At 37.2% G+C, this 23620-nt stretch overlaps 1 protein-coding gene across 1 annotated transcript in view; it reads right to left on the bottom strand.

Annotated features, from left to right (window-relative positions):
- Positions 1-23620, bottom strand: part of DOCK3 (dedicator of cytokinesis 3) — a 226422-nt gene that overhangs the window by 127314 nt on the left and 75488 nt on the right. The window contains exons 15-20 of the mRNA XM_088134686.1: positions 14986-15110; positions 10461-10623; positions 8851-8957; positions 7931-8102; positions 4043-4140; positions 1286-1369 (exon numbers count right to left, since the gene is read on the bottom strand). Coding sequence (XP_087990812.1) covers positions 1286-1369; positions 4043-4140; positions 7931-8102; positions 8851-8957; positions 10461-10623; positions 14986-15110 — 749 coding nt within the window. The remainder of the gene's footprint in view (positions 1-1285; positions 1370-4042; positions 4141-7930; positions 8103-8850; positions 8958-10460; positions 10624-14985; positions 15111-23620) is intronic.

Here is a 23620-nt window from a genome sequence, read left to right as displayed (position 1 = left end):
GGTAAACAATAGCCCTAATATTTAAAAATATTCATTAATTCAGAATATTTTAATTTAAGTGTCTTCTACACAGGTTCTTTTTGGATCTCTGGATTTTAAGGAAATAAAATAAAACAGCAAGTCTCAAATCTGCCTTGTCCTCCTTAGAATAGGATGGCCAAAACTACAATATAGTAACTTGCAGCAGATTTTCAAAGATATTTGAGTCCTAGCTGTTTAACAAGAGCAATATCAGAAAGGATTCTTCAATCCCAATTTAGGCAGCTAAAACAAATATACAAACAATGGAATCAGTTCTCATATTAAAACAAATTCTTAGTTTAATCATTAGCTCAGGAAGATATGTTTCTTAAGGGTATGTGGGCCATACAAACAGGATGGCTGTTGTTTTTTTTTCTGCGCTCAGTCGTTACTGACTCTGCAGTGACTGCTTGGAGGAGTCCTTGCAGTTTTCAAGGCAATTGTTTTTCGGAAGTGGTTTGCCAGAGCCTCCTTCCTAGAGCAGAGCCCAGCTGGCGAGCGCAGGAGGCGGGGTTTCCGTTGCTTCGCGCCCTTTTCGGGTGCGCATGGTTTTTCGCGCTTACTGGCAACTGCTCCCGACTCCTTTTTTGCAAGGCGCCGCCAGCATTTTTCCTCCCACCGGAGTGAGAGTCCCCATTTATCTACTCACGTGAGTTTTCGAACTGTTGGGTTGACAGGAACTGGGGAGGAAACAGGAGCTCACCCTGTTTAACGCGAAGGCTGGACTCGAACCGCTGAAGCGTCGACCATTTCTGGCCGGCAACTTTCAGCGTCATTAAGCCGCTGCGCCACCACGTCCCCTTTAGGATGGCTGTAGTTGGTGCATAAATTTCACCACCACGTGGCCAAAATCAGTTAAGTTTAATTCACAGAAAGTCATCAGAATGCTGAATATTTCTTAGAAGGGCAAAATAATTTTGTTGCAAATATTCTAACATTTCCAGTGGTAGTTGAACACTCTTTCAAACATGTTGCAATGATCCAGCATTTCAAAGTTAAGAGATGATAACATTTAGCATACACAGAAGGTCACAGAAATTAAATAACTGCCATTAATATGAATCTTTGGAAACAAGGATCAAAAAAAAAACAGCAAAATGTATCCAAAAGTTGTGGATCCACAAGTGATTAAGGAGGATTTGGGAAAGTTTCAGTAACTAATGAGAAGGGAAATAGTATCCTAATTTTCAGTAAAGTATTGAGGGGAAAGTGCCCCCACATTTTGCCTCAAAATATTGATCTGTCAGAAATATACTGCACTTACCAAAGATTGAAAGACCAGAAGTCCATATTTTTCTGTGTTGTCATCCAAAATCACAAACAATGTATCTAGAATATCCTGCAAGAACTGGAAAGGCACAGGGATTTATTTAGTATCTCCTTACAGAATGTTCCACCAAGCCAAATAATTTCATAATTTTCTGATATTATATGTGAGAAGTACATTGAATATTCTCTTTCAATTCTAAAGTATAATATTCTATAGAAAATCAAAACCAGATATTCTGAGTAAATGTTAAATTCTCCTAGTCCTCAATTTGTTTTATGAACGTTGAGTATAACCTGGGTCCCCAGCATGGTACCTGCCAAGTTCCATGCTTCCTCCTTTTTCAAAACATTTTTTAATATCTTTGTAGCACTGAAGTTGCAAAGATTTAGCCAAACCACATGTTTTGTTGAAGCTTTTTCACTTGAAAGCCAGATTTCAAACAACTTAATGATTTAGATTGAAAGTAGAAACCATCATGTATATTCCTCTAACCCAACGTTTCTTAGAGTGTGGCCCAAGGATCCCTGGGGGTCCTCCAAGACCCTCTCAAGGATCCACAAAATCAAAATTATTTGCCAAATATTAAAAATATTTGCAAAAATTTAAAACAGTGACATTCTTCTCATTTTTATTTTGTTAAAAAACAGAGTTTTTTCATGAAAAATTTATTTATGTTAATATCTAATGGGTTTAATGTTATTTTTACATGATTCAATAAATAAATATTCTATGAATGCATAAATTTTAAATTAAACAATTTTAATTGTTTTATATAATATGCACAGCCATATAGACATTTTTACATATTTTTCAAATTAATAAGGATCCACAACTAGATAGGACCCACAACTAGAATAAGCACACAGCACGATGGTAAAGATGTGAGTGAGGCCAGACAGGGCTTCTGACAAGAAAATATTTAAGTGGCTTTGGAGGGAAGTTTCCAGATCTTCAATGCAAATTGACTATACTGGCACAAATTACAGAACAGTGAATCTTTTTTGGCATAAAGCCAATTCTTGAATGAAAATGATCAATCACATAATAGGAAGGGAAACATGTACAGATAATCCTCACTTAATGACCACAATTGGCAGTTGTAAGTGAAGCATCATATGACTGCACTGACTTACAACATCAGTTCCGCTGCAGTTGTTAAGCGAATCACTCACAGTCGTTAAGTATGATATCACGTGACCGCAACTTGCGACTTACTGTCAGCTTTCCCACTGACTTTGCTTGTTGGAAGCCAACTGTGAAGGTTGGAAATGGCAATCATGTGACTATGGGATGCTATGACTGTTGTAAATGTGTGCCAGCTGTGAAGGGCCCAAATTGTGATCACACGACTGTGGGGAATGCTACGATAGCTGTAAGTTTGAGTACCAATCGTAAATCTACTTTTTCAGTGCAGTTGTAAATTTGAATGGTCACTGAACGAGGCAGTCATTAACCGAGGACTACCTGTTTTATCTTCTGAGTTTCTCTATGTTGATATAAGAAGTCCATTAAGTGTTATTTAGAAAATCAGGTGTTGCACTGCTTCAGCATGAACCTTGAATGTGAATGGATAGGGAGATTCAAGTTGTTTTTAAACTGACTTGAGATCAAATGTGCGTCTCTAACTTGCCTTATTTCTAAATCAAAATCTCCATGAAGCTTCAACTGCAGTGCATAGTTTAGAAGCTCAGCATGTTACATGAAGAGGAAGTCATTTGAAAATGGTAAAAAGATTTTTTTAAATGCCTGTTGGGATTTCCTATCATTCTAAAGTTATTTCACAGAGTTTGGGGGAGAAGGAGAAATGGATTCAGTAACTGATACATCTACCTTCTAATCAGAGTGATCGTTGCAATCAGACTACTACTGGCTGTTCAATCAGTGTTTTAGGAAAAGGGTAAGTCAGCTTGAGAGAGAAACCATTTAACCATTCATCATTTGTTTTCCATCTGCTATCCTTAGAGGTTGTAGGAGTCTTTAATTGGCTTGGACATTACTTTTTAATGGAACACATGAGTGAGTTAATTTCCTATATGTCTTGCTGCCCTCTATCTTTGACAATCAGCTCCAATCCATTCTTGAAAGGACATCATTATCCCTTTCTATCACTGACTCTCTTTGTACAAAACTTTCTTAATCTATGTGCTTGAAATTTTCTACATATATTCTACACTATGGGATCCACCATCTTCCATGAAAATGTCACTCCTGCTCTCTCCTTCTCATATCACACAAAAGCCCCTGAACTAATCTTTATGAAATTTGGCACACTCCCTTTACAATATTCTGATTTTCATACAACTTTCCTACCATTGCTATTTATGTAAGTACTTTGCATGCTAGGCAATGGAAAGTCATTGTTAAATGCTTCCGAAGTATCACTCCACAATTCAGGACAAGCAATCCCACCTCACAGAGGCAACATGGGGTCAAGCTGAGGATCTGTCCTTGAAGCAGATTTGGCACTATCTGCTAGCCTTAGCAGTACTGTATCACATATTTTGCATACTAGATGATATTTTTAAAAAATGGGGCAGGAAATGCAGATTTGAAATAATTCAGCATCCCCCATAGGATTTTAGTTCACAAGCTAATGATGAGAAGTTGACATATCACTTCTTAAATTTGTGATTAAGGTAATCATATTGAGATTTTATCTACCGATAAAGACAAATAATGGGAGCAATCTTTTTGGTTTCCTTCCTAAAAATGGTGAATTACTGTAATTAATTTGTTAATAATAGCTTAGACCTTAACAATTTCTTCACCGCTGACTTGCCGCAATCTTCCTAAAATATCCATTACACGATCTGGATACACTTTCCATTTCAAGAGTGCAAGCAGGTCCACTGTACATAATAGAAAGGAAATAATATAGAAATAAGTATAGAAATAATAGCACCATTATATAAAACATTCTGAATACAATGATAGCAATTCTTTATGGAGCTTTAATTTTTTGTCTAGCATGTCAAGATTGATTCAATAAATTATTTAACAGCTATAATACGGAACGGCTGGAAGACATCAAAATCTTCCAATCCATTTTCCTGCCTAAAGGCCATATTATCTATACAACATCCATATATACACCATCTATACAACATCCATTATTGTTTCCAGGTTGTTACAGCTAGAGAATGGGTACATTTCAAAAAACACTTGATGAGCATGGGTCCAGATAATTCATGTATTCAAGCCATTTACTGTAAAGAAGAGGTATAAATATAAAAATCATTACCTAACCTGAGAAAAAAATATTTCTGCCCTAAAATATGAAGATCACTTGGCACTAGGAATGAACAAAATATAAAATATATTTGCTGAGTCATTTTGAGAAGCTGTTGGACACAGCTTTGATTAATACTTGTAACTTCAATTTTATTCTCTTGATTTCACAGTATGTGAACCAGAAATGTATTAATTCAAATGAAAGTGCATTTCCCTATTATATTCAGTTTGATATCAGAGAAAGAAGGCAAAATATCTGTAAGATATTTTACTTACCAAAATGAGGAGTCCAACTACAGAAGGCTATACGTTATCTTTTACTCAGTGTATTTTTAAAAATTATAACACTGATCATGAAGTCTAAAAATCAGTTATGAAAGCATGTTACTTAGTAGGATTTTGCTCTTCTTTCAAGGTCTCTGCCATCAGATCTTTCTATTTCTAATATTTTGCTAAAATAAAATTATTTTTTGCTTCCTTTTTAATTCTAGTAAACACCCTTAGTCATTTTTGAAGGCTATAAAAACCAGTATCATGAGAGGTATTTAATTGTGTATGAAATCACAGGGAATTTTTCTTTATGTCTGATTCTACCACTCATTAGGTGTGTTTGCTCATAATGATAAATCAGAATGGATTTTTTAATCATGATTATTGAACAAACTGCAGTGGCCTCTATCTTATATAACTATAAGACATAATGGCATAGCATTATGCTAAGCCAGATTCAAAAATGATGTCTAAACCAGCCTTAATCAGTATTGTAGGAATATGTCTTATCTGGAAATGCCTGATTTAAGAACAGTAGGTGGCAATATCTAGCCAAGTTGGTTGATCTTGGACAAAACCTTCAGCAGGATAGGACTTCTTTTGTACTTGCATGGGAAATCAGAGCAAATTCCTGTGCTAAAGGCTAGACTGGTTGAAAAAATTTCCCAGAAAACTCAAAGATACTTCACTTTATTGTTGTCAGGAGAACTACATGTGTATGTACATGTAATCACCAGGAGTCAAGGTTAATAGGTGGGAATCACTGTGTCTTTATTTGTTCTGCCGGTATCCAAATGGTATGCCCAATATTCAAGTAGCAGTAGAACCTAACTTTGGTCAAATGTTTAGAGAAGCAGTTTAGTTTATTGTAGAATGTGGTTTTTGCTTCATTTGTAGAGATTTGAGTGAGAAGTATTTTTGTGTGTATAACTGCTCTTACCATGTACTGTACATTGAAAAGAGACAGGTTATCTCACAAAAAGAAATCAGGAAATAAGCTGGTATTCTGATTTAACCAATAAATAAGCAAGGATTTATAAATTATAAATCATGGTTTCAAATTAACGTTAGAAAAATAAACACATTTATTCTCTGAGTTATTCAAATATTCAAACAAACTACAGTTACCAATAGAAGTGAATATGGCCACTCAATCTACTACAACACAACCAACACAAACTATGAAAAAGATAACACTGCCATACATCAGAAACGTCTCCGAAACTACCAACAGACTATTACAACCACATGGCATCTCTGTAGCACACAAACCAACTAAAGCCCTCCAAAACATCTTAAGCAAACCAAAAGACCCAGTAGCCCAAGAAGAAAAAACAGGAGTCATCTACAACATACAACATAAGGACTGTAACAACCAATGTAGGACAGACAGGCAAAAGGCTAGCCGAGCGCATCCCTGAACACCAACTAGCAGTCAGAAGACATGATTGAAACACAATCGTGTTTCTCACAACACATGGACAGACTTAACCATAGTTTCAACTGGGAAACTGTTAGCATCTTAGACCAAGCTAAATCCAAAAATGCGAGGGAATTCCTAGAAGCTTGGTATTCAGACAAGGCAGCCATCAACAGGCACACAGAGATAAACAACATCTACACACTATTCAAAAGAGACAATAAAAAGGAAAACAAAAGAACAGAACATCTCACCACCAGCCATCATCACCCAGATAAGCAGAGATTAACACCAAGATTATCTTGGCGTCCTTGGGGTTCTCTAAGCTTGGCTCTTTTCTTGCAAACATTTCATTAACCGCCTAGGTAACATCTTCAGTGCTAAAATGGGATGGGGTTTGCTCTCTATTTATATACTGTGGCATGCTTTGCCAGTGCTGGTGGGTGGGGGGTTTGTTTTGCTCCTCTGGTAGTTCCTTGATTAGCATATGTTTACTGCTTGATTGTGTGCCTGGTGGTAACCTTTGCTTATCTGGGTGATGATTGCTGGTGAGGGGATCTCCTGGTCTTTTGTTTCTTTTGAATAACATGTAGATGCTGTTTATCTCTATGTGTCTGTTAACTGCTGCCTTGTCTGAATACCAGGCTTCCAAGAATTCTCTTGCATTTTTGGATTTAACTTGGTCTAAAATGCTGACAGTTTCCCAGTTAAAACTATGGTTAAGTCTGTCCATGTGTTGTGAGATTAAGGAAACCTTTGCAAGAAAAGAACCAAGCTCAGAGAACCCCAAGGACTCCACAGTTCAACCCTGAGCTACACATATTTGCCTCTATTGGTACCAGGATTCTCACCAGACATACGATCAGCAGTAAACAATACCCTAAATCAAGGAACTACCAGAGGGAAAAACAAAACAAAACAAAACAAAACCCACCCACCCACCCCCACCAACACTGGCAGGGCATGCCACTGTATATAAACAGAAAGCAAACCCCATTCCATTCTAGCACTGAAGATGTTACCTAGCCATCTCAGAGAACCCCAAGGACTCCATAAAGTACAGTTACATAAAATGACTATAATCTTAATGGCCTATGCAAACCAGGCCATTAAGAAACCAGTTTTTTTCTTACAATTGTCTATTAAGTTTCAGTATTTGCCCATTATAAAAACCTGAGCTTTATTAGCAACCCCTGAAGGCAGAAGTTGAACATGGAAAATGTAGTTTCTTTCTCCACTGAAAGGTGAAATATTGTAATGTTGTAATCCACCTAGAGTCAAGTTGGATATATATTGGTGGTATATATATTTCATGAATAAATAATAAATTATCAAAGATACTTGTAATGAAGATGTACACTCTAAATAGCCAATTCTTTGAATGTTTCTACTATTATTAAAAGAATTGTTTAATTATGTTTTATTTTATATATATATGCACTTTGTCACAACTGTGACTGGGAAGTTAACCACAGCAAAAGGATTTTTTTTTTTAGTTTGAATATATATTCAGTTTTTGGATCACAGCTGTTTCATACACGCAGAAGCAGTCTTTCAAGTACAGATACACGCTGCAAGTAACCAGATCAGTCAGAACCCTCTTATATAAAAATCCATTTCAAGTATGTATTTAAGCAAGTCCATTATACTTTAATGAAAATGTAGACTACAAATCATCCCTCTATCTTATGAATTCCTGGAATAAAAAACTGCTATACCATTTTGGGTAAGTTTGGTAGAAGATAGCTGAGTAGAGATTGAAAAAAACTCTTTGGTGCTACGCTGGAAAATCAAGCTTGAAGGGATGTTGGGACAGCCATTATAGTCTTCTTTGCAACATGGAAGACCCAGGTATAGTGCATGGTTATTGAATGTGCTGTTTTCATCACACTGGAGACATAAGAAAATAAATTGTTCAATTTGTTATTTTATTCTATACACACTGTATTGTATACATTCTATACAGACTATACTGAAAAGCTACACTGATTCTATTCATGCATATGTTCTGCATACAGAATACGTACAGCCTTCATTTATTAATTATATCATTTAGAAAACCATCACTTTAACTGTTACGATAATCAAAAAGTTACATGTATCTGCCATTAGAATTAGCTTCCTTTTAAATATCAAAATCAGATAAACAACTCCTGTCAAAGTTTTTACAGGGATTGAAATGTATCCCTTTGATCCCAAAATGCAATAGTTTTCATTTATTTTATCTGTCAAGGATTCTAAATATCTGTTTCTATCTATTCAAATCAAAATATCATTCTTTGCTAAATGGAGTGCTTTTTTTCAGACTCTGTGTGGGATACTCAATTCTATCCAAAGACAGTAATGGAGTACCCCAAAAATTTTTTAACTCATGTTAATATTATATTCAGATGGCTCTAGAATAAAACTAGAAAAAGGGAACAAAGATGTTAGTGATACTTTTCTATAATTATTAACTGCAATATTTTGATTTTTTTATTTAGAAAAAGTTAAAACTGTAACATTTTTTAAAACACTTGGAATTCCAAACCTGCAAACTTTTATGGAACAGATGTGTTTCATCACATTAAATATAAGCCAAAGAGGGGACACAATCTTGGACGGACCAAAACACAAAAAGAATGATGAACAATTGTACCTTATAAACATAAAGTTCATGAATATCATCAGATAGGGTAGTGCCATCATCTCTCATTAATGGTGTAAAAGCAAAGCCAAAGAGCTTCTTTTCTCCTTTATCTTTTGCTGCAATAACAAAATTAAATGTTTACAGACATTCTTGAAGTGACAGACTAGGACCTTAACTTACCTATAACAAATGGAAAGCCAATATGCTGTGGTAGTCACGGTGCATATGTACAACTAAAGAAACAAGGGTTCTTTTTTTTAATAGTAATTTTCTAGAGCTTGAGTAGGCAACTTTCGTTTCTGTACTGTTTCTATACCTATGAAATTAGTGGTTGCCCCTGAGTCTATAAGAGCAAAAAGTTCCACCTTTTGCCTGGAATCTAAAATAATAATAACAGAAGTAATTAAGTATATTTGCCTGTTGTTCGTTGACTGAGCTGTCCTCAAATGGTGGATGGCTCCCCCTTCAGAGCTCCTGGGGGGGGCGTTGGTGAAGTTTTCCTGGAGTGCTGCTTTGAAGCGAGCTGGGCACTTGCTGGCTACACGCTCTGCTGATTTACAAGTTCTGCATCTCACTGCTATGTCAGATACTGGCACTTTTACCGGGCATGCTCTGGCTATGTGTCCTGGGGCCCCACAGTAAAAGCACAGTCCCTGATCCCTTCTTGTTTGCTTTTCTCATGATGAAAGGGATCTCTTGGCTACTCCAATTTGCATGGGTTCTCCCATGCTGGATTCCAAGGAGGCCATTGAGAGGGGTGGTATCTTTAGGCAACATCTCTTTGCCCCGTCTCCCAAGGTGTTTCCCACATACCATTACAGTCCATTTGTAACTTTCCAAAATCAATGTCCTAATCACCCTTTTGCTGTTTACTCCCAAAAAGAGAATTTTGTAAAGTCCTTAAATTTATATTTAAAACTTCTTCCACTAAGGATTGAAGGAAACTCACCCGGTGCTAAAAAAAGCTTGTTACTCCAAAGGTTCCTAACAGCTGAAAAGCAATTCACAAGCAATTCCCAAAAGTGATTAAAAAAGGAGATATGCGAATCCAGTGTCCTTTGAAAAGGCGCCAACTGCAGTTTAGGCTAAGATAGTGCTCCCTCATCTCCCAGAGCTCTAAACCTGCTGAGACCACTGTTTTGTGGCCTCCTTATGAGGAGCAACTGCCTGGAGCATTTGTGAGTGATCCCAAGTCCTCTCCTTGTCTGGAGAGGAATCACAAAGAGCTGGTCCACTTGCTGGCTCTTCATTCTGCCACGGTCGTTGGTTCCACTCTCAGTAGAGCTGTCTTCAGTTCACCATTTCTTCCCCAGAAGTCCCAAGAAACCAGGGTTCAAATCCTTACTCAAACATTTAATTCACTGGGTGATTTTGGACTAATCAGTCCCAACCTGACATGTCATAAAGTTATAATAATAAAAAACACTGCTTTCAACCAATTTATAGTTGTGCAGCTGTAAGTTAGATAAATTCCTGCAACTATTACTGGCTGAAACAGGTGTAATAATTTACCTTGTCATATATTTTCAAGTGATTTCCTGCTCCATTCACTAATCTACTGAAAAAATGAAGATATCACAATTAGGTCTACTGCAGATGTAGAAACATGTTATACTCACTGGAACAATGTCTGAATTCAAAACGGAGGTGAGACCCACGGAATCTGTCAATGGGAATTGGGAGTTTGATGACTTCTCCCCAACGAGGGCTATTATTATGATAGAGAACAAAGGAGTGATACACACTCCTATTTGGCTCTCCTGAGCCTAAGCTAATGCAGTCCTGGGGGAAAAAAGGTACAAGGTAAGAATAGTAAAATACTACACTAAACATGATACAAGATACTAAAATACTAACAATCTCATGTTAACAATACAGGGATTTTGTATATTGTAATTAGTCTATGTTGTGCATGTAGCCCTCGTGCCAGACTGTCAATTCACATTCCCATAGGAGGGGAAGACACATTCTTTGTCACATACTCCAGCTCCTTCCTCTGCCGGATATAGAACACATTTGGTCTTCTATCTCCCCAACATGCTCTGTGGAAAGGCTGGCATTTCCACAAAGTTAAAGTAATCCAGGAATCTTGAAGCAAAGGATAATTTTGTTTTAGGAAGTTACATATTTCTGTAGAAATAGGTAAACTGCCCAGCCAAGATTATTGTGCTACGTTTGATTTGTTTTCTGTGTAACATTAAGTCCAGTTGTCCAGAGTTAAGTACATCTTTGGATAAGGAAAGTATATCTTTGGATGATGGCTGGCTAAGCTGGCCAGGAAGGCCTTAAACTAGAATGCAAAGGGGTGGGAATAAGTGAGTAGCAGATTGGCTAGTAATGGATTACATACAAAAGAAAAACTGTAGTGTAGTGATAATACCAGTTTAACAAGAAACAAAGGAAATACAGGCATTAAAGGGGAGGTATAAAAGGGAGACTGAAGAAAGTGAGCCTAACCTGTTATCTTAAATGCCTCTATACTATTGGACAAGGTATAGGAAACTAGCAAGATGAACTTGATGTCATAAGGTACCAAGGCATGTATGGCATAATAGGGGTTACAGAAACATGGTGGGATGAATCCTAGCAGTGGGACACTGGACTTGATGGATATACCTTTTTTCAGAAAAACAGGCAACTCAAAAATGGATATGATGTAGCACTGTACAGGTAGTCCTCACTTACAACTGCACCGTTTAGCAACAGTTTGAAGTTACCACAGCACTGAAAAAGTAACTTTACAACAGGTCCTCACATTTAAGATTGTCACAGCATCCCCATGGTCATGTGATTGTGATTTGGGTGCTTGCCAACCAACAGGTGTTTACAATGGTTTCAATGTCCTGTGGTCACGTGATTGCCATTTGTGTGCTTTACAGCCAGCTTCCAACAAATAGAGTCAATGGAGAAGGTAGCAGTAAGTCACAAGTCAGAGTCACATGATGTCTCACTTAATGGGTGGGTGACTTACTTAACAACCACAGTGAAAGTTATGTTGTAAGTCCATAACAGTCACGTGATGTCTCACTTAACGACCACATTGCTTAGCGACATAGTTTCCAGTTCTAATTGTGGTTGTTAAGCAAGGACTACCTGTATATCAAGAATGAATTTGCAGAGAAATTCAACTCCAGTTCTGCCTCTGTCTTAACATCCCAAGGAAATGATGAATTGAATAGCACATTTGGAACAAACACAATAGGGGAGGTACAGGTCAGTAAGAATATAATACAGGATCTTCTAGCTAATTTGAAGGCTTCAAGTCCCCAGGTCCTTATGAAATACACCTTAGAATTGGTGGAAAACTGGAGGAAAAGCCGTCAGTAGAGAATTGGGATGATATGAGAGAACTAGAGAAGAGGAATGTGACCCCTCTGTTCAAGAAAAGGAACAACGTTTTGCATTTCTGTCCTTGAGTTATGGTCAGTGACCATGAGAGATTGTGGGGAGGCTGGAAAAGTTTTGCAAGGAGTATTAGGCATAAACAATCAAGAGACAGAATGGTAGTTCCTTGGTAGCATTTCTTATGAACAGCAACTCAGTCTAAGTAGCAAGAAACCTGGGAAGAAATGTTCAAATCATTTAAAGAGACTCTGCCTTAATTATCTCTCATTATAAATAAGGGGGAGAAATTCCTCTTGTAGTTTCTAACATTCTGTATTTACTCCAAGATTAGTGTTAAGAAATCTTATTGAAGATTCTTGTAATCTTTGTTTTTTTTTAATGATCTCCAACTGTGTAGGGCTTGACAGTGACTCATACTCATGCTGGAACAAGCTGGTTGTGCGGATCAGAGGTGCAATTCTTTAATGCTTGTTTAAATAAATAAAAAACTAACATACCAACAACACCCAACTCTAAAGTTATATGTGATTATTTTAAGTTGCTTCATACAGATCAGGGGAAAAAACCTATGATTTTCTGGATATTACTGAATTATAAATTCCAAGTGCCACAATCTGTATGTCCAGTGGTAAGGGAAGCTGGGAATTGTAGTTCAGCACCCAGACACAAATTAAAAAGCAAGTATCAATCCCTGAGAGATACCACAGCTAAATCACTAGTGGCTGTCCTCTGAATGTGGGGAGACAAGTAATACCACTTGTGAACCAGCTGTCATAATAATATACACAATGAAAGAAGCAATGTATTGTTTATATATAATTTTGTTCTGTGAAAGAGCCCCATATTTTGACCTATTCTGCTTTTCCTCCTCATAGTTTCTTCTAGATTTTGCAACTCAATTTATACAAAACACTGAAAACAAGAGCTAGTAACTATTCAGTGTTGATACAAATTTTATTCATTTATTTATCAAATTTATATAGCTGCCCATCCCATGGATGTACTCAAATGAAGAAGATGGAAATAAAACAAGGTTATTCCATATATGGAGAAGTGGGATATAGAATCAATGAGATGGAGGAAGTGAGATGCAAGAAGAGTTGGCATCACATCCTTAAAGGGGAAATGATTACAAAATTGAGAGGAAGAAGATTCTGGACTTTGCCTCATGGGATAGATCAGGTTGTTGGTTCCCATTTTTCCCAGGACCACTCTTCCACCTGACCCTGTCTCTGAGAAACTGACAGAAACTATGGATGGTAAGAACTTAATATCATCCTTCTTCTGAAGAGATTTCCCCTCCCTGCCCTGCTTCCCATTTTCCTTTTCTTTCCCATTTTTCTCTTCTTTATATTAGGATGCTTAATTGGTAATCATTTGCCAAATTTTAGACATTAAATTTGATAACCATTCGCTAAGTTTCAGGTAGAAGAAACAACATCTGACCTTTTGTAATAAAAAATTAAACTTTAAGTAAATGAGCAATAAAAGTAACTTGCCTTGATTTTTTTTTAGCTTTATTTAAATAACATAAAAGGGTATAGTGTGAATGTTGTGGCAGGGAGAATGGAACATACTGAATGAAGTATCTTGGGGATAATAGGAGCCAATCTGGTAAGGATATTGCTGTGATATCCTGGAGCCAATCTGGAACTGCATCACTGTCGCATCCTGGGGCCAGACTTGGTACAGATCTCCCTGGAGGCAGAGGCTGACTTATGGGCTCAAGCTGCTAATGTGGAAAGCCTCAGAGGGACAATCCAAGGTACTTGGCTGAGTGAGTCAAAGTATGGACTCACAAAAAGAAAAGGAGTAGAAAGTAAAGAAAAAGTGTGTGTACACTCTTAGCCCAGGGTGGACACAATAATAGTTTAGCAATAATAGTAATTCTGTAGAATGATATGATCCATAGAGATAATTGCCACAAGAAGTTGAGAAAAAGCAGGTGAGTGAGTATGATGGTTATGGGTACCCATAGAGGGTTTTCCTCAAAGTTCTGATGAGTGCTCACCCCTCTCTCCTGGTCTAGAATTGCTTTGCTCTAACAGGACCATGTGAGTGTAATCTAAAATGTTTAAAACAGATGAATATAAAAACTTAAAAATCAATCATTGTCTAAAAGCCCTCATAGATAAGAAGATTCTAGTAATTTGGTAGAAGCTCATTAAAGAAAGAACAAGATGAATTTCTCTTAGAAGCAACTGACAACTGATTCTATGTGCTCCTATAATGTGGGCAAGGTGAATTCTTCAATATTATTATAATAATCCAGTTATTTTGGTTTTAGGGTATAAGAAAAGAGAAGAGATGGTTTTCATAATATTCTGTGCAATGCAATACAATTTGAAATGTGTAAATCCAATAGAAGGATCCTTTGGGAAGGGTATTATAATTCAACATGCAAATAAGTGGTTGGAATCCTCATTGAACTCTGACCAGAGTGTAAAATGAGGAAAACTATGTTACATTTCCATGAACTTTTTGGTGAAAAGATGGAACAGTGATGTAATGATAAATTAAATGGTCCAACTAAGAAACAGCTAGTGCTAGATATTCTTAGATAGAAAATAAATAGAGCAGATTTAATCATGCAAAAGAATCTTGAATCATAACATATCAGTGAAATGAGCAATTTTCCTAACTGAGAAATAAGCCGTTCTATTTTTTGCTTCAATTCATCAGTAATTTAAAATTAAGATTAAGAATTTCAAACCTTCCAAGTATAAAAGATTTTAAATTTAAAAGAATTTAAAGGCAACAATGACAGAACTACACTGAATAAAGAATGTAAATATTTACCTTTAGAATCTCTCCATCTGCATACAGAACGTACATAGTTACTTCTATATTCTTTTGAACACTTTTTCCACCTCTCTCAAAGTCTCCTTTCTCTAAAGTCAAGTACAAATCATTTCGTATATCACCTACATACAAGGAGAGAAAATGTTTTTAGAAAAGAACACATAACAAATTATTCTTCTGGACAAGCCAATGATATTTTGTTCACTATTTTGATGAGAAACCAACTCATTCCAATTGTAAAATGAATAGTTAATAAAAATGAACATTTTAATACCAGTGTATTATATTTGATGGCTGTTAGTAATGCTTTATGAAGTCTGAAATCAGAAAACCAGTTATGAGACAAGGGACAGGGAGAGGACATGAGGTAAGATTTTCATATTCCTTTTAATTTATCCAGATAACAAATAAATGGTCAAATCATTCACAATTGTTCGATTTGCACATTGATAGCTAATTCATAACCTGCTGTAGACATAAGGTCAATACTCTTTTATTGCATACATACTCCCATCCCCTCTGTAGGACAGGTCTACCCAGCAAAATCTTTCAAGCAACTACAGTGGCGCTTAAAAGTTTGTGAACCCTTTTGAATTTTCAATATTTCTGTATAAATATGACTGAAAACATGATCTGTTCTCCACACCACAAGTCCTAAAACTAGATAAAGGGAACCCAATTAAACAAATGAGTCAAAAACATTATACTTGTTCATTGATTTATTGAGGAAAATTATCCAAAATTACATATTTGTATGTGGCAGCAGTATGTGAACCTCTAGGATTATCAGTTCATTTGAAGGGGAAATTAGAGTAAGGTGTTTCAATCAAAGGCATATGTCAGTGTTCATGAGACCACCATCAGGATAACACTGAACAACAATGGTGTGCATGGCAGGGTTGCAAGGAGAAAGCCACTACCCTCCAAAAAGAACATTGCTGCCCATCTGCAGTTTGCAAAAGACCACGTGGATAAGACAGAAGGCTATTGGAAGAAATGTTCTGTGAATGGATGAGACCAAAGTAGAACTTTTGGGCTTGAATGGAAGTGTTATGTTTGGTGAAAGGCAAACAGTGCATTCCAGTATAAGAACCTTATCCCATCTGTGAAACATGGTGGTGGCAGTATCATGGTTTGGGCCTGTTTTGCTGCCTTTGGACCAGAATGGTGTGCTGTCATTGATGGAACTATGAATTCTGAACTGTACCAGCAAATTCTACAGGAAAATGTCAGGGTAGCTATCTGTGAACTGAAACTCTAGAGAAAGTGGGTCATGCAGCAAGACAACAACGCAAAATGCACAAATCATATGACCAAAGAATGGTTAAAGCAGAAGCAAGTTTGTTTTGGAATGGCCAAATCAAACTTCTGACCTTACTCCTATAGAAATGTTGTGGAAGGATGTGAAGTGGGCAGTTCATGCAAGGAAGCCTACCAACATCCCTGTGTTGAAGTTGTTCTGTAAGGAGGAATAGGCTAAAATTCCTCCAAGCCAATGTGCAGGACTGTTTAAAAGTTATTGGAAACATTTAGTTGCAGTAATTGCTGCCAAAGGGGGGCACACCAGTTACTGAAAGCAAAGGTTCACATAATTTTGCCACAGATAAAAATGTAGCTTTGTGCCATTCCCCTCAATAAATAAATGAACAAGTATAATATTTTTGACTCATTTGTTTAACTGGGTTCTCTTTATCTAGTTTTAGGACTTGTGGAGAACAGATCACATTTTTGATCATATTTATGCAGAAATATTGAAAATTCAAAAGGGTTCACAAACTTTTAAGCATCACTGCATGTTGAGAAACAACTGGCAAGATTCTGACCTGAGTGACACTCCTCTTACCACAATTGTGCTTTTATTTTCCTTTCATCCCAAAACAACCATCTTTACTAATTCTGCAGACCCTAAAGGTTTCCCTAAAACCTTCTTTATCAATAGTAAGTAAAAGCTGCTGATTTTTTAACATACTAACATTTATACTTTACTAGACTTTTTATGGATAATTTCTTACTTAGAATCTTGCTCCACTACCTTCTCTAAATGCGTATCAAATAGTTACCCTACACCAAGAGTGCAAAATTTGTGACCTTCAGGCTATATATAAATTGCCAACACAATTATTGTGCCCATTAAAGGCTGACCAAGCAAATTTGGCTGATTTTTTGTTACAGTTTAAGGAAGTTTTAAAGGACAAAATGGGTGGCTTAAGCCTTGCAGAGGCTAAAAGCGCTTATTTTGCCCCTTTGAACCCCAACTGCTCAGCCCCATTTCAGATCCTACCCCTTTAGAAGAATGGCCTTGGTGTACTGTGCAAAATCCTATGTGGTCTCCTGAACCAATGGACACCACTTCCATTGGCTTCAAATACGCATTAGTTAAAGGTTGTGTAATATACACCTTAAAACAGAGAGTTCTGGAGATTTCCACTGGATCAGAATACCTATAACTGATTAATCCTTTCTATTTGTAATAAGGTAAGTCCAGGGGGGCCATGTGGCTAAATTCCTGAGCAAAAACTGTCTTCCCCTCATGGTGAAACTGGGAGGAGTTTGCTAGAGATTTTGTTCTTCTGAATTTTCCTGGGAACAACAGCTGGCTGTAGTAAAGGAAAAAAAGGAATCTAAACTCTTCCCCAATGTTTGTTTATCTGAAATGCTTCTATGCTGCTTCAAGTTGTCAGTAAATCTAACAGGAAGCAGAAAAGAATCTAACCCCTCTATGTGCAGTGCCTAACTAGATAGAAAATAAAACCAAACTGTAACAGCACTCTGTATGTTCAAGTAAAGCCTGAGTGTATTGTTCCTTGGTTCATACTGCCTCTTTTGAGGCATCATACTTTTCTGTAATTCCAATTCCCGTCCATGTTTATCTTTGTTATGGAGTGTTCTTAATAAAATTTAAAAACTATTTTAAATAGTTATTTGGTGCCAATTTGTGTCTTCCGATCTGTAATCTAATATCTGGTCTAATAACAGATACTGAGCTTGTATTCCTCCTACTACAGGCATTTTCTTTTGTTTGGCTTTGCTCTTATATCACTGCTTGAGAGGAAGAAAAAAAGGTATATATTGTGCATACATATTAACATAATCATTAAAGTACTTCCTTTCAGAGTAAGCAACATTATACAGAGCACAGAAAAGGACTAAGAAATAATAAGCCAAAGAATTTAAGTCAAAAACTAAGAAAAACAAAAGTAAATACAGCTAAATTGAATTTACAGCGATACCATTCACTAGAATTCTCCATACCTTTCTATCTTTGGAAACCATCCTACTTTCTACCATATTCATACACCAATTCACACATTGCCCTTATTTCTTTAGGAGAAAAGAAAGTAGTGCCAGCTATGAAAAAGAAGTTGTGGCAACTTATACCAACTGAAGGAAATAACTGCTGCATCCATCAGCCCAGGGTGTCCTGGTTGGATGGGGTAGATCCAGCATCAGATCCATTACATGGTGGCAACAAGCGAATCTTTGAACACAAGTAGCAACTCTAGTAATCACATGACACATTTAGGGTTGTTGTTTTTTCCACTTTTCATTTTACCTTTTTGGGTAAGAAAAATAGGGTAGGGGAAGATGCTAGGGCAAACAGGCCAAGCAAACACATGTTATTTTATTTGTTTTGGGGAATATAGTCATAATAGAGCTTAATTTAATGCATGCTCCTAAGAGAAGACAAAGTTACTCACAATCCCAACCCTAAACAGGAGGTAGTTAAAAACTAAAATGTTAGTAGCAGAGAGTGAACAGTCAGTCAGTCAACTGGGATGCCAAATAGGACTCAAATGAGGCATGTAGGTAGATCCCTATGATACAGTGTATTTTAATTTCAAACTTGAATAAAGGAAGTTGGAAATGGAGATGGAACAAGAACAGGAGTGGGAGAAGCTCCAGATGGAATGACAGCAAGAAAAGCCTCAGATAAAGGAGAAGAAAATCCAACTTGCCCATGAAGCTGAGACAGCCAGGATACATATCCAAAATTCCAGTTCACTGCTTACCACAATGCCTCTCCCATAGAAAGAAGCTGATGTGATAATTACAAAGATGGAGAAGATGCTGATTTCTCCTTGGCAAATTCTGAGAGAGCATGTATCCACTATCAAATTCTCCATAAACTTTATATACACTGTGTCCAAAGATACCTCTGTAGAGACTAGTGACTGTTTGGAAAAAAAGAGGTAGTTGAAGAAATATAAGCTGTTTGGGGACAGGGCAAAATCCAGTGGGACTTACTCTGGAAAATGCTGAACAGAAATTTGAGAATGCCTGGAAAAAGCCCTAGGAAACATTCCAGACCTATGGTCGCTAGATATGTGATGCATGTGAGGAGTGGAAGTAAATAGCTGGAACCAAGACTGAAGAAGACATCTGAAACCTGATGCATGTGCAACAGTTGCATGAACTTGCTTTCAGTCAAGTCCCTAAGACTGTTTTAGAAACAGATGTTTGTGCAAACCGAGAGCTCCAGGACTACCCATATCAATTGTTTTGTGGGCAGTCATCCTAAACATGCCCAGGCACATCAGAAAGAGCATGAGTAGCTGAGGTAGGTCTAGGAGTGCATACACAATCCAGGCAAAACAGGTGGTCTGAAAACCTAATAAGGGGGGCAGAAATTAGACAAGCTGCTATTAATTGTATTCTTTCAAATATGGGGGAAATGGTTACATTAAAAAGGAATTATTATTATTATTTAGATTTATTATGGCCCCCATTCCAAAAGACTCTGGGCAGCTTACAACATCAAAATATACAATTGAAACAGTTAAAAACATAACAACAAACCATAGAGCCTGGATTAAAAAGCAGCCATAACAACTAAAAATTTACAAGGTCTCCACAAACACACTAACCCCAGGCCTGGAATAGATGGGTGACTGAGGCCCTGCACCAGATTGCTCCTATGTGGACTCTCTGTGTGTGCTGATTCAGGGGAGCACCTTAGTTTTCTGAGGAGCTCCAGAAGATGAAGCACCAGAAGCAATGCCTGGAGCACCACTGGAGAAAGACAAAGAGTGAATCTGGCTGAACATGAGTAAGAGCCCATATTTAGGCCTATAACGTGGCAACAAGGGCAGCGAAGTGCTGTTATTTCTCTGCCATGATTGTGTCTGCCGAAAGCCATCCAGTGGATCTGTTTAGAGTGACCTATTCCCTGCTGGAGGGTGGCTGGATCACCTGCAGGGTTATAGTGACGAGTATTCATGCTATCTGGCGATAAAGTCACTCAGATTCATTCAGAGTTAGACTCTGACTGGGCAGGACCAAGTGAATTGCCTAAGGCACAGCCTTGTGAGATTATCTGGAGTGAATTTGATTCTGTGATTCCCGACGAAGTGGGGAAATTAGAAATCCAAGTCTATCGGAAGACAACCCACACTAATCAAGTACTCCATTACCAAAGTAACAACCCAACCTCCCACAAGAGGAACTGTGTAAGAACATTATTCAAATGAGCACAAACGCACTGCAGCAACCCAGAACAGCAGAGAAAGGAAACAGACCACCTATACATCTTTCAACAAAATGGATATCCACGCAACTTTATCAAGAAGATACGACTGAAACTCCTTAATCTAACACATGGACAGACTTAACCACAGTTTCAACTGGGAAACTGTTAGCATCTTAGACCAAGCTAAATCCAAAAATGCGAGGGAATTCCTGGAAGCTTGGTATTCAGACAAGGCAGCCATCAACAGGCACATAGAGATAAACAACATCTACACGCTATTCAAGAGAGACAATAAAAAGGAAAACAAAAGACCAGAACCTCTCCTCACCAGCAGTCATCACCCAGACAAGCAGAGATTAACACCAAGATTATCACCAGACATACAATCAGTAGTAAACAATACCCTAATCAAGGAACTACCAGAGGGAAAAAATAAAGCAAAACAAAACCCCCACCCCCACCAACACTTGCAGGGCATACCACTGTATATAAACAGAGAGTACACTCCATTCCATTCTAGCACTGAAGATGTTACCTAGCCAGGTAACGAAACATTTGCAAGAAAACAGCCAAGCTCACAGAACCTCAAGGACTCTGAAGCAGACAAGGTCCTCCAAACTGTCAGCACAGCCACCTGTTTGTTAGATATTGGCCCTTTCTGGGTGGTCAAGGTATTGTCCTCTAAAGGAGGGTTTGATCCCTCTGATCTTGAAGGAGGCAGTGGTGCACTCTCTTCTCAAGAGGCCATCACTGGACCCTTCCGTTCTGGACAATTACTGTCCAGTTTCCAATCTTCCCTTTGTGGAGAAGGCTGTAAGCCAGGAGGTTAAGTGAGTTCTGCCGGTTGATTGGTTTTTATTCTTTTTTTTTTTTCCTACTGTACATTGGAATTGATTTTTGTGCCCTCAGACATTTAATACTTTCTTGACTTGAACTTTCAAATGCCTCTTCATTCTATGACCCATAAAAGACTCAATCTCTTTATCTAAACCACTGTCAAGCCCTTTTCCTTGCACGAAACCAGATTTATATTTGTGCCACTCAAGCCACCTGCTTTATTATGTGATGCCTAAGGGGCTGTGACTTTGTCTTCCTCCTTGTCTTTATATTTGTGGTACTCAAGCCATCTGCTTTATTAAGTGATGCTTAACAGGCTGTGACTTTGTCTTTCCCCATTAATGAAAAAGCTTTCAAAGAAGGCATGACACTAATGCTCATAATGGAATCAAATGTGTATCTATACATTTAGATATGAAACATCCAATTTCGTTCCAGTATGCATTACGTGGCATGGCTGAAAAACGGAAATCCCTTCAAACTGCAAAGAAGTTATGCGCATATTATATAATGTATTAACAGGAAAATAAAATGTCTACACGTACAGTGTCAAAGCATTCACATCTGTGATGGAATGTGAGGGTGACCTTGGAAGATGGGGAGGAAGAGATGCCACCTAGGGAACAATCAGATAAAAGAGAAAGGAGTCTGCAACAGAGTAACAGCCAGAAAAAGAAACTTAGGAAGGACCCACCCTAACTATTCAGGCAGTAAATAGGAAGGGCGGGAGATTTGTACTTTTAGACTTGCAACATTCTGTTAATGTAGTCTTACAATAAAGTAGAATTAGCTCATCTAGTCATGTTTCCTGTTTGGTTTACCTGGGAGGGCTGACAACATCAGACTCAACTAGTTTTCAAAATATCATGAAATTTTTAATAATATATTAATATATAATAATTTACTATTTTGAAGACTGTTTTTAAGAGAATATATGAAAATAAATGTATCATATGTCAAAAATATCACTTAATTAGGACTAAGTATTCTAGAAAATATATCTGGAATTAAACTGTGTTCTCCTTTTCAATAATATAATTAATAAACCTTAGATATACTTGTTATCCATGAAGACAAGCAAAGTACAGGTGTAGAGCTTCATGGCTGAAACCAGAAGAACTTTCCTTTCTTTGAAGAAAATGTATATATGTTACAATGATTTCACAACAAGCAAATCACTATTCCTGAAAGGTTTGGACTCCATGTAGTAAATAGAAAAGGGATGTGGGTAATACAAACATCAGGAAATTAAAACAGCAACAGTAGCAACATCAACAGAAAACCTAAAACTTGGTTTATAAATAAAAAGTGACATAATAGGAGAGATAGGGCTTGGGGAGTTGCCACCTACTGCTCCAAGACAAAAATATTTTTTCCCAAATAGATTGCCCTGGAGAATAATGAAATGCTATTCCTCGGTGACCATCTTTGCCCTTTTGCTGCTGGGGACTCCAAGGATATCTCTTAACTAAACTGAGCTGGAATTAGGCTGATCTACAGTTCCTTCAAGTATTTTTGTCCTTATTTCATAACTTAATTTCCCCCCATTTTTTCAGAGTTATTTGGGATGGACTGGGGGGGGGGCAACAGGAAGGATAGAGAATTTGATTCACTAATATTTGTTCAGCTGGCAAAAAACACTGATGAACACAACACAGTGACAAGAGAATACAAATCTGGAATTGTGGTATTCCCTTCTAACCGTTCCCTTCAGAAGTATCTCCCATAGGAAAGCAGAACACTCTGAGGTGGGGGAAGCTATGAATGTCTGAACACAGCTCAGAGAGTTAGTTTAGTCAGAATGTGTAAGACACTGGGTAATGGGAAGTGTTTTCTGGCATACTCCATCTGTATGGTTGATTTATATTATATTTATGAATCTCAAACATTCAGTGAAAATTATGGTATAAAATATGGTGTAGAAAATGTGAAAAACAGCAAGCAATAAATGGTCAGAACACAATGAAGCGACAACTTACACCCAACTATCTTCACCTCTGTGCCATTAACAGGAGAGAATGAAGGGAAGGTAAACAAAGTGCCAAGAAAATTTAGACAAGAAAAATAAAACCAAGTATTACTGTCAGTTACATGATAAAAAACATACTTTTTATGAGTCATTCAAAATAAATACCACATACATCAGCTGAGTAAAAGAGAAAAGATGTTCTTTGAGATATAAACTTGTTTGCAAATAGATAAATTAGCAATATGTGTCCATACATGGAATAAAAATCAAGAACCAAAGAGATATCTTGGGTAATTTCTTAAATAATGTTATGTAATCTTACAGAATATTACACTCACTCATAACTTCTAATAATAAAA

Source organism: Python bivittatus, unplaced genomic scaffold, assembly GCF_059951505.1.
Source record: "Python bivittatus isolate LINGU-HERP-01145 unplaced genomic scaffold, Pbiv_v1 ctg000080_np1212, whole genome shotgun sequence".
Taxonomy (NCBI): domain Eukaryota; kingdom Metazoa; phylum Chordata; class Lepidosauria; order Squamata; family Pythonidae; genus Python; species Python bivittatus.
This window is presented reverse-complemented; position numbering and strand designations above follow the sequence as displayed.